The sequence below is a fragment of the Vicugna pacos genome, chromosome 13 (genome assembly GCF_048564905.1).
Source record: "Vicugna pacos chromosome 13, VicPac4, whole genome shotgun sequence".
Classification (NCBI taxonomy): domain Eukaryota; kingdom Metazoa; phylum Chordata; class Mammalia; order Artiodactyla; family Camelidae; genus Vicugna; species Vicugna pacos.
Genome location: NC_132999.1, coordinates 4,830,126 through 4,842,484, shown reverse-complemented (window position 1 = coordinate 4,842,484; position 12,359 = coordinate 4,830,126). Strand labels below are relative to the sequence as shown.

General features: G+C 40.0%; 1 protein-coding gene across 4 annotated transcripts in view; it reads right to left on the bottom strand.

Annotated features, from left to right (window-relative positions):
• The window catches only part of SYDE2 (synapse defective Rho GTPase homolog 2), a 40,716-nt gene extending 31,499 nt beyond the window's left edge, over positions 1 to 9,217 (bottom strand). For all 4 annotated transcript variants that reach the window (XM_015240659.3, XM_072974061.1, XM_072974062.1 and 1 more), the window contains exon 1: positions 7,680 to 9,217. In XM_015240659.3, the coding sequence (XP_015096145.2) occupies positions 7,680 to 9,198 (1,519 nt within the window). In that variant the 5' untranslated portion in view covers positions 9,199 to 9,217. The remainder of the gene's footprint in view (positions 1 to 7,679) is intronic.
• Positions 9,218 to 12,359: the final 3,142 nt, after the last annotated feature.

Here is a 12,359-nt window from a genome sequence, read left to right as displayed (position 1 = left end):
GCTTTAGCTGAGCAAAACACACTTTATTAAAAGCTTGTATAGAATGCTTTGTGCACAGTATGCCTTTCATTCACATCTGAGTCATTTTAAACTCAACAAGGACTTTAGAAAACACAAATAATATGACTACCTTTCCATACAAAAATTAACTGAACACACCTTTCAAAATAATTGTGCCTTACTTATTACTAAATATCTTACTGATTACAAAAATTTCAACATAACATTTGTTTCCTAATCATATAGTCTTAGGCAGAGTTTAAGTCTAAATATAAGGGCAAACATAAAAATAAAAATCCCCAGGAAGACCGGACTCACAATGAGCACAACACAGCTGTGGTCATCGGCGGGCACAACCTTAAGCAGCTAGAGGATGAGAATGAACAAAATAGCTCCTGCCCTTAAGGAACTCACAGCCTAATGAAGGATGTCAAATATTTAGATAGGTATATGTATTAATACGATGTGATAAGACTCTAAAAATGTATATGTAACATTAATCCCATATAAAAGGGAAAATTTTTTGCACTTCTATAAAGTTGCATAAAGCTGGGTTCATGACAGTCAATAAGCTAAACACATATCATAATACTAATTCACTACACATAGATAATTAAAACAAAACCACATTTCTCATTTTCAGATAGTACCAGGTTTGTAAATTATGGCCTGTGCTACTTTCAGCGTGTATGTATATGGTTGGTTCATCTTAGCATTATGGCAAGTAAAATACAACAGTCTGATAACGGACAGTTATAAAAACACATTAAACTATGAGGAGCTTAATAACAACCAAAAAATCAGGTTCATGCATAATCAAGGCTTTCAGTAACCTCCCTTCTACTGAAAAATTTTTTTAAAAAATGTAAAATTTCCCTTTTTTAACCCTAAACATTACCTAATCAAGATTGATTTAAAACACAAAAACAAAAAACCTTAAACACAAACTGGATTTCAAGTACAGTTAGTTCCAGAGGCAGAAATAGAGGAACAGACAAAGAATCAGAAGGGAAGGAATCTCCCGTGAATGCCTACTTATGCCAGATATTTATTTACTCAGGAAATATTTCCTGAGTGTCTATTATGTGCCAGGAACAAGAGATAAAGCAGTAAGAAAGCCCTTAATCTCATTTCAACAATCCTGAGACAGGTATGATTATTTTCATGAACCTCAAACATATGAGGGATATTGTCAAGGCGCAAGGCCTAGGATTCAAATTTATGCTCGTCTAACCTTAAAATACATGCTCTCACCTGTCCCCCCCAACAGCACGCTACCCACTAAAGGTAGGGATATAGACAACCTTCTCTGAACATGGTGATAACATCATCCCAGTTAACCTTTATAGGGTGGCTGCTAGGATTAAGTAAAATAATGTTTGAAATACTTTTAACCTCTTCTGACTCCAAAGTTAGTAGGAGCACACCTGGGAAACTGCTAAGGGATACCTACCTCCACTCTCGGAAATTTAACGTGTAAACATGTACCAGATATTCAGTAAGTATCTTGAATTGATTTAATTTAACTAATGAAAACCTGAAGATTTAAGAGTCTATCTGTGGTTCTGTCTTGTTTACACTTAAAATTAGGAACTGAAAATCACCACATACTCGGGAATCACAGAGGCTTCAGAGCTTTTAGTGACCACAACCTTTTGCAGGATGTACTAAAATCTAGATCTGTTTCACGATTAAGCCCAAATGCCATATTATTTAACGGCATTTCAGACCTTCACAGGATATTACATGTAGTTTTGACATAATTATAAATTTAAAGCAAACAAGTATAAAATTAAAAAGTTCACAATGGATATGAGTCATACATTTTTTTTTTCAGATGTCTCTCAAAATATCCAAAATGTTATACAGACACATTATTTTGAGTCCTATCAGAGGTTTTTGACATATATCATAAATGAAGTAAACATGCTTCTACTTGTACTACATTCCAAGGAACTGCAATGAGAAAAATAAAGCTACTAGTATCCCATTTTTAAGCCAATTGATACATCTATTGATGTGTTTAATGAATGTGCAATACTAAAAGGAATAATTACATCATGAGATACAGTGCAACTATTTTTCATGAGACTACAAATTACAAAAACTTGAAATAGTCTGCTGTTGATGAATGTTTCAAAATACATGATGTTGTAGTTTAAATTTAGAGATAAATAGGTATATTATTATAATTTCTGACAAAAGTCAAATTTATTGTTATTAAAGCTGAATGTAAGCAATATATTATTCAAGGCAGCAAATTTTACTTGAGCAATTATTTATAAATAACTTAAAGCATTTCATTTTTATCTCAGTTAATTAAATGGATGCATATGAATATAAGTTATACAGAAGTGGAAAGCTATTTGCCATCTTCCCTTCATTCCCCTTTTATCCTAAAATTAATGTTAAACCTTACTGGCATAAACGTGAAAGTTACCTTTAGCTTCAAATTTTATATATATATATATGTATGTATATATATATGTGTATATATATATATATATATATGTATGTATGTATATATATATGTATATACACAGACACACATACATATATATATAGACATTTATATGTTTATATGTTGAAAGAAGACACAAGTAAAAAGATATAAAAATACGTGCAAAGTTGCAAGGCAAAAAAGTCTTCATTTTCTTGCAACTATACATGTTATGATGTAATTATCAGATTTTAATTAAATTCAGTTTCCTTGAAAATCTGTAAGAGAATGCAGAAGTGGCAATTAAAGGTTTTCACTCAGAAAAATATTTACATAGTGGTGACCTACTCAAGCCAACTTTGTGTTCTCAACTATTACGTATTTCATAATAAATCTAGATGACTTACTAAACGTTTAACTACTGCTCCAGTTCAAAATCAACAGCAAACGTTCTGAGTAATTATGTATTTCAGCCGTCACTGAAAATGTACAATATCTACAGACATTTAAAAAGTTCTACAGAAACAAACTTCACTGCTTTTGCTTACTTCTCGTTAAAAACCCTAAATAAAGGTATTCTTATGAAAAATGCACCTGAGCTTAAATAAATACAAGCAGCCCTGCTTACAGAGTCAGTCAAGCCTGGCAGCCCAAATGAAATTACTAGAATAAACCTAAGCCGTAGGTTTATATGAGTGAGTTTATGTATATACCTTTATCTTTCCCAAATAAATCTAAATAAGGAGAGGAGTACAATAAAAAGGAAAAAGGTGTTTTTTTTATCTTTTATTTCTCCTCCCTTGTGACTAGCAGTAAAAACCCTTAGGAAAAAAAGCTGTGTGCTAGCTTTGGGGACAGGAAAGTAGAGAAGGAAATTTTGAGACTGTTTTGAGTTTCCTGAAAGTAATGAAGAGGAACAAGAGAAAAGAAGCACAAAAGAAAAGATGAGTAGAATAAACAAGTGCCCCTAAAGGGGTGTCCTCTAACTCAGTTCTCAGTGCTCCTTGAGGCAGTCGTTCTGAACTTCAGATCATTTCACTCTCCATACAGAATCCTAATGATCTGGGGCAAGGCAGTGTTTTCACAAAGCCTGCTTGCCTTTCTTGATAACAGCTAAGCACCAGGCATGGTACCCAATGGATTACCTTTTTTTCATCCTCACAGCAACCTGAGGACTGAGGCTATGTAGCTAGTTAAGTAACTTGTCCAAGGTCATAAGCCTGGTAAGTGGTGGATTTATCAGAAATCCAGAATCTCTGTTCTATTAGCCATTATATCATATGGCTGTCTCTTGCAGATTCCAAAATCTCACTTTTACTAGTACAAGATGAGACCAATATGGAGGGAACTGCTTAAACTTGTCACATATAAGTGAGTATTAAGTGTAAAGTCATACATACAAAACTGAAGCAGAAAGAGTTCCAGTGCTTTGCTCTAATGGAGGCTGGTTTAAATATCAAGTGTCAGAATAAAGTAGAATGATTTTTCAAACCTTTAAAAAGGTATCAAGACAGGCGATTGGGGGTCCTGAGAATTCTAGACCCTTACTATCCAAAGTGTGTACTACACTGGGAGTTTGTTAAACTGTAGAATCTCAAGGTCCCACCCCCACACATATTAAATCTGCATTTTAACAAGATTTTCAGAGAATTCATATGCACATTAAGTTTGAAAAGCTCTGTTCTGTAACTGTGAATCACTGTGAGTGGCAAAAGTCTGGAAAACAGCCTTAGTAATTCTCAAAACATAAACACCACTTAGAAACGTAGAACTTTCAAAATCAACACAACACTATTTTCTGCTGAATATGTAATTCTCAGTGTTTTCTGGCCACCAGCAATTCCAATGTTCTATGGCATTCTTCCCAAAACAAAAAACAAAAGCAAAAAACAGGACTGGCTTGCTTCTGGGGCCACAATGGCAGAATTTCTCACAGCGGGATTTAGAGCTAGAAGACAGTCAAAAATTATATGCCTATAACTACTAGTCTTGAAAGGGCTAATGCATGAAAGAATCTGTTTGAAAAATTCATAAAGATAATGCAGTTCATAAAGTTAAGAAATTGGAGCTACAAATACTTGAGAAAATAGGCATCTGCACTGACAGCATCAACTTTACTTTAAGACACAATGCACAGGTTATACCAGCTACAATGCTACCTTTAAAAGAACTGTCTAAAGAGTCTGCACAAAATATTAACAAGTTACATGTCCTAATTTTTTTCCTTCACAGATCATGGAGCAAGAAGAGCAGAGTCAAAGTAGGCTAATTATTTTTTAAAATAAAAGGCCAAATTAGCTCAACCTAGTGCTTTTTATTTATTTCTGAGTACCCTGTGCTAATTAAAACATTTATAAAGACTTATAATGAAGTATATTTGGCAAATAGATTAAAATTCCTTCATAACTTTAAGGCTTGCAGAAACTTGACAATATTTAGTATGTGTAATGACTTTAGATTTCTTTAATAATCATCTCAATTAGCAACAAATTGGCCAATCTGTGAACACTACATACCCAACTGCATCAAATAATTTGCAGTATTATATTACCAAAAGTTTTAGTGGCTCTTAGTAGGAGCCAGAATCAAAACAGAAAATCATTTTGGCTTCCATTTGTCATATGGTCTCAAAAATTTCCAAAATACCTAAGTAGATCAGGTATCTCCATCCCAGTAGATAGTTATTCTATGTTATAAATTCTAAGTATAACTTTCTTTTGAAAGAAAATATCCTCACAAATAATATTATATAGAAAAATGTGATATAAACCTTTCAGGCTATTTAACATCTTTATACAACCAAGAATGCACTGCTTCATCTGGACTGCCCAGTTAATTTTTTAGAGAACATGATTTTAAAGTAACACCAGTTTGAACTAAACATTTAAAGATACAGGTTAAAGATGGATATAGCAATTGATTAAAAGAAAGTCTTTAAGCCTATTCTAGGATTTCCCCATCTTCTTTGCAACTTTGAGAAAGTTACTTATTTCTCTAAACTCTGCTAAACTTCCATCCATCTCCTCAATCCAAGCAATTAAATAGAATTAATTGGATCGAACCTCTAAAGAACTTTAGAACCCTTTTGACCTTACATAAATAGGGGTTTTGGAGCCATAAAGACCTGAGTTTGAATCCACCTAATAGTTTGGATCTATATACTACTACACATAAACTATATACTAGTTTAAGTGACCTTGGACAAACTACTTAACCCCTCCTCTTCTTTTGTTGTCATTGTTCAATAGCTGTCATACCTCCACGTGGGGGGGGATAATAAAGATTATATGCAGACCCCATAAAGTATCCAGAATGGTTTTAATAAGTTCAACTGATCTTCATTAAAAAGTTTTAAAAAAGATAAGCTCTTCAAATCTATACTAGTTATGTAAACATTGCACAAATTATTTTTCCTAAGAGGAATTGGTGATTTGAAAGGAAATAACATCTGAGAAAGTTTTTTAAACCAGCGATTAAAGTTTTTGTTTAGATTTCTTGTAAAATATCCAAAATTATATCACATAGTAATTCAAACGTGTCATTTAATTTCTTTTAAACTCAGTTTCATTTAATTAGCTTCTCGGTGGAAAAAAATCAATCAATTCATTCCTAAGAGTTACTGTATTTACTAATATGTTTTAAATCCTTGAATGTTTACCCTACAACTGAGGGTATTAAAAGCCACCAGATGGTAAATGTTTAACCTTTGCAACAAAAAAGTAATAAATATTTTACTAAAGTTTTATACAGATTTTTGTTACGGCTGAAAAGTAACTGTCTCACAAAGAGTTAACTGAATCAAGATCAGTACAGGCAAAGATACAATGGCAATAAAATGTAATAAATGATTACAAACACTTTACAGCTACTGGAAATGCACATTTTATTATGAAGTTAGCATAAAGTATACCTCTCTTCACAAAAATTTACATTCTACTGTTCTTTTATTCACATGGAATGGAATAAATTTGAGGGAAAATTTTGACAGGTGTGAATTAGAGATTTATAGATTCAGAAAAACTCTTCTAGTTTGTATACACTTAAAGTGAATCACTTAATTTGTCTGCACTGTGTGATTAGAAGTTTTGTGAGCTTTGTTTCTCCCCACTGCTGCGTGTTTATTGGTTTAAAAAAGTTAATGTGTACAAACCCAGTCCTGTAGGATTTGTAACTCTTACCAGAGAAACTGCTAAGCACTGTGAATACTTTTTACATTTCAGCATTTAATATTTTTAAAATTATTACTGATATGTAAGTCATTATACTCACAAAAAGTCTTTATATTTAAGAGTGTAGTCCAAAAGATCATGTTCTTTTAGGCTCACTTTGAAGGTACTTCTTTCACAAGAGAATTTTTTGCTATTTACAACGTAAGAGATTTCTAGAATTGATCATCTAAACCTCCAGTGAAAACTAAAAATCACACACAAAATAGGCAGCAAAATCCTATTATTAGGACAAATATACTTAAGTTACAAATAACATTAAATGTCTAAACATTAAATATTTACTTTCTTAAAAAGTACATAAGACATTTTTCTTTTGATTAAAATGCAAGTGCCCTTCATTTTCCACAATAATTAGATTATCTACTTGACTGGGTTTTTAGGGGGCAAGGGGGAGAGGAGGAAAAGGTGAAGAGAAAAGAATATGTGAAATCCTACCTGACTAAAAAGAAATTTTACTATGGTAGTTTTTTCAGTTTGGTTTGGTTTTGGTGTTTGGTTGTGTGTATCTGTCTGTGTGTGCACGCGGGCTCCTGGGAGAGAGAGGGGGAAAGGTGCAATGAGCAAAATGACAGTTTATAGAGTCCATAAAGTCTAACTTGGATCAAATTCAAATTCACAAACTCCACAAAAGTCTACAGATTTGCCTAGAGCTACAAAGAATAAAAATCAAGGCAGCACCACCCAACTCGAAACCCACAAAAGTGTATAGTGAACTTAACCTTTACTCACTGTTGTGCTTAAAAGTAAGTACACTGGTTCTTGGAGAAGAAAAAACAAAAACTCCAAGTTCCTCATGCCACTGTCTTAAAAAAAAAAAAAAGACGACAGAATGCATTACACTAGGTAACTCTGAAATCGCATTTAGCTGCCACTTACTTACATGACACTCACTTTGGCACGGGCGCGTACCTGTCTGCAAAACCATACCTTCTTCTCTGCTCTAAGACAGAAGCCCGGTCGGTAAACATTAAGGCTCGAAGTGTTAGCATTTTGATTGCAAAGGATCCTACCTGTCAGCGTAATTCTTTGGTTTGGAGGCACCGAGAGGACTTGACTTTCCTGCATTTTCAAAGTGCCCAGATTTGGCGAGATTGCTTGCGCTCCCGCGACTTCGGGTGGTGTCCCACGGGCGCGACCCTTCATCCCCAGGGACAGCAGGCGTCCTTTGTACATCCACTTCTGCAGCTTTTTGACTGTCACTGCGGGCGGTTTGAGTAAGGGGAGCCCCTCCTGGCCGTCTCCTTTGCCGTGGCGGATCACAGAGGACCCCGCAGGATCCCGGAAAGGACTTCCCGAGGAGCGGCCGGGGTCCTCGGAGACAGGAGTCCGAAGGCCGGAGGGTGCCGCGGCCCGGGCGCTGCCTCCGCTCCAGCCTTCCATCCCGTCTCCACGTGGCGGGGGCTCGTCCGGGTCCCCGCGCGCGCCGCACCTGATCCAGCTGTCGCTGCGCCACCGCTGGAAGGGAGGTGGCTTGGCACCTACCCCGAGACTGTCGAGGCTTCTGCTGCAGGACAGCCGCATCCGAGGAGTCCGCGGGCGGCCTCCCCCCGACTCCCTCGGAGGCGACCGGGGCGGAGACACCTGCTGCCAAGGGCGGCCGCCGCCTCCCCCCTCCCAGTCTCGGGGGCCGGCTCGGCACTCCGCTGCGCCGCAGGGGGAAGGCGGCTGGCCCCGAGCCCAGGCTCCCGCAGGGCAGCCGCGATCCGCCCAGCCCCGGTCGCCCCGCCGCGCGCCCGAGTCAGGGGGCAGGTCGTGCATGGCCTGGATCAGCAGATAATAGGCCTCTCGCAACTGGGTCTGCAGCCTGCCTGTCTCCAGGCGGCCGCCCTCCGCCCCCGGGGAGGAGCCCGCCGCCGGGGGAGGCGGGGGCCACCGCTCCGCCTCCGCCCCCTCATGCTCGGGCAAGGGCTGGGAGCCGCCGGGCAGGTTCTCGTAGTAGTCGGCGTCGTCCTCCTCGTCCTCTCCGCTGCCCTCGGAGCCCGGCGGGGTGTGCAAACAGGAGCGAGTGAGCCAGCGGCCCGGGGGTGCGACCTCCTTCCCGCCGCGCGGCCGAGGCCCGAGCGCTCCCGACCACTCGGGTCGCCCTCCCGGGACCCGCGCCTTGGGACGTCTCGCTGGAGGCGACGGCGGGGGCCGCTCCAGGCTCGGCTGGGCTCCGTCGGCATGCTCGCGTGGTGGGGCATCCGGAGCACCCCCGGCGTCTCCCTCGGCTGCCGAAGAGGCCGCCACGGTGGCTGCAGCGGCCGCCCGGAGCCCGAGCTCCCTGGCGGCGCGGGGACCCCGCCTCCCCCGGAGCCTGGACAGCGTCCGCCTTAGAGGGTCCGCCATCCCCCCGCGCCTCAGCAGGCAGGCTCGCCCCTGCCGCGGGGAGAGGCCGGAGCCCCGCTCGGGAGAAAGCAGCGCTCGCGGAGGCGGCGGCGGCGGCGGCGGCTCCCCATGACCGGCGCTGGCCCTCGCGGGCTGCTCACATACTTGGCATAACTCTGCCGCGGGAAGGGTGGGGGAGGGCGGCGGCGCCGCACGGCGCATGCCCCGGAGCCCCGGACCGCGACGGGGCGCGCGGGCTGCCGGCGACCGGGCTGCGCTCCCCGGGTGGGCGCGCGACGCCGGGCGCGGCGAGGCGCAGGGCCGCCGAGAAGGGAGGCGTGTGAGCGCTCAAGTGGACCGGGGGATGCGAGAGTGCGCGCACCGAGCGCGGGGCTGCACTGAGGGTCAGGCAGGAAAAAGGACGAGCGGGAAGGTGAGTCTGGGCCGGAGGCTGCAAAGTTCTGGTTAAGGAGACAGAGAAAGGGAAAGTGCCCTCCTGGCTGCCACTCCGTCACCTCCACCACCCACCCCATTGCCACCATGGCACGAGGCGTGTCTAATATGCAAGTCCTAGCTTGAGAGAAAACAAAGATTGTTTTGACGGACAAGGTATGAGTACAGGTGTATCTCATTTAGTGCAGTGTGTTCTAGAAACGTTCCGAATTGTACAGGGAGCTAGTTATTTCAAGGAAACTTGGAGCGATTCCTTTTTAATCAGGAAAAATCGTTTTGTCCAAAATATAACGACCAATGTCCCTTTTTTAAGTTTGTTTTTCTTTTTTCTTTCAGTTAATGCATGTTAACACAAGATTAATTCTGACGTAAACCAAAACTTGTAAGACAGCCTCAATATAGCCTCCGCCATCGCTCCGCTAACGCTTCGTTTTAATTAAAACTGGGTTGAGAAACAGTTGGATTGAAATTAAGAAACAATGTTCGTTGAAAATACCAACTCTCTCAAAAACATTAAATTCCATGTTCTGTGTAATGTCTGTAAAGTACCTCGTGTTGCCACAGATCAGTGGGCCTTTCTGTGATTGATGAGAATCAATCTGATTTTCGAGTTAACACTTTTTAGTGTTTACGTATTAGAAAGGGTTTTTGAGTGGTTCATGAATGTACTTCGAACTCCTAGCACAGTACTTGTTCATAGTACTCAAGAAATACTTGTTAAATAAACGAATCCCTCCATAGCTGAATAAAAGAATTTACCTCTCTAATTTTCCCTATTTCAAACTACATATCTCTCTGTAAGTTCCTTTTGTTTTTTCCTTCTTCTTCCTTTCTTACCAGAGTCTCCAGCCTGTAAATATTCTTTAATCTATACTACCATTGTTAGTATCTAGTCTCTACCTCGTGGAATAATTTTGCAGAAATCTCACCCATCCTTTAAGACTCAACTGGCTTTTTCTTTTTTTTAATGAAAGTACTGGGGATAGGACCTCACGCATGCTGTGCGTGCTAAGCACATGCTTTATCACTGAGCTGTACCCCCAAGCTGCCTTCTTTATGAAGACATCTCTGATCTTCCACATGGACATGATCACCCTTCCTCCAAATTCTAATAATATCTTACTCGTATCCCTTCATAGTATTTACTACTTTTTGTTTTATACAAAGGATACCATATCTCCATACAAGAAAATTCATAAACTCCATCAAGGGCAGAGACTTCTAATTGACTGTTTTATCCTTCATAAGGTATAGGAATAGCATCTTATACACTGTACTTGATGGACAAATATTTTTAAACTAATGTCAACTTTAATTTGAAGGAAACAAATGGCTTTAATTTCCAGTCTATTGCTTAACTCTCCACTAGACCATACTCTATTAGTGTTGTTTTAAAATTCTTTCAGTGATGAGTAAGAACATAGTTTGTTAAATAATCTTAATTCTCATCTAGGAAGATACAATGAAATGTTACACCATAATTTGCATACATTACTATTTATAGTTCTACACTTTTTATTCCATGGAACCAAGGCTATTTAATGACTAGTCAAGACGTAAAATTATGCCCCAGTGAAATATTCCCACAGGAAATGACTGATGGTAGAGCTGCCAATGGTGTCTATAAACACAGCTTGATCTCTATCTCAGAAATTGTTTCTATTCCAACTCTCCGTTGCAAAATCTTTTTATTCTTTACCATAGTTGTTAAGAATACCATAAGTTGCATATCTATGTTAAAATGAATAGAAAAATAGAACCTGGTCTTGACTGAACTTCGGCGTCTCAATTCAACTTGCCAACTTCTTGAGTTCAGGAATTATGAAACACATTGGCCAATATAAAATATTATCCATTGTTCTAAGCATTGCTCGGAAGTAAGTTGGACGCTGCACAGCACACCTGAATGTAATGCTTTAAAGTTGAGACTGTTCTATCACATAAATTCACAATTTTTAAGATGTATTTTGAGTCACAACAGGAATTAAAGCAGTCATATAGCTATGTGATGCTACTTAGTGACTTTAGAGATGCAAATCCCACTTTTCTGTATGTGTATAAGACTTCAATAAAAAGTTTATAAAAATGTAATTCCAAGTAGACAGTGTCCACAAAACTAACATTATACACATTATAATTAAGAAAGTGACAAGGTATGACTATAAGCCAGACTGTGTACAATCCTTTTGGTGTTTTAACAATTTATACGCTATTCCCCCATTACCTCAATTTTCATGTGTTTCTAATCAACAGATTCCTATGAAAATTAGGAGATGGGGATATATTTCCCAGTGTTTGTACTTGTTTCTCACTGACTTGGAAATCATTTTGATGCCCCATGAATGAACAACTACGTGTTGACATTATCACAAAAGATAAAACAGCTGTGGAATAATAGGGCTCCAGTGAGGCAGGGAGGCAGTCTAGAGGTGGGGTCATACTGACTCAGTCTAGGAGAAAGCGGGCGGTTGGGAAGCTGGGCAGGCTGAAGCAGAGGGCTAAACTTGACGGCAACAGAAGGAAAATGTCTAGGTGTTTTGCGGTTATTTTCTAGGCAGCTTAGGGTGCATTTCTGTCTCACTGCTGCTCAGTCTTCCAGTTTTGGTTCTTAGTGGAACCAGAGGCAAGTTGAACTTGGCATTTGCCCAGTGTTCTCTCTCTAAACTGCCTTATAGGGATCCTTTGATGCAGACCTACCTGGTCTGCCATGCAGTTCCATCAATATTGAGTAAAAAGGGCTTCAGCCTAAAGGTGGCTACACCACCACTGCCCTGAGAATCAAAGGTGGCATGTCCTCAATACAGCAACTTCTTCTGTTAATTTTCCATAATTAACAATATCTGGCAATTGGCACTATTCCTTACCTCATCCCCCACCTCCATCAAAGTAATAAAAAGGAGGCTTTTGCTAAGTAGACATGTATTTTCCAA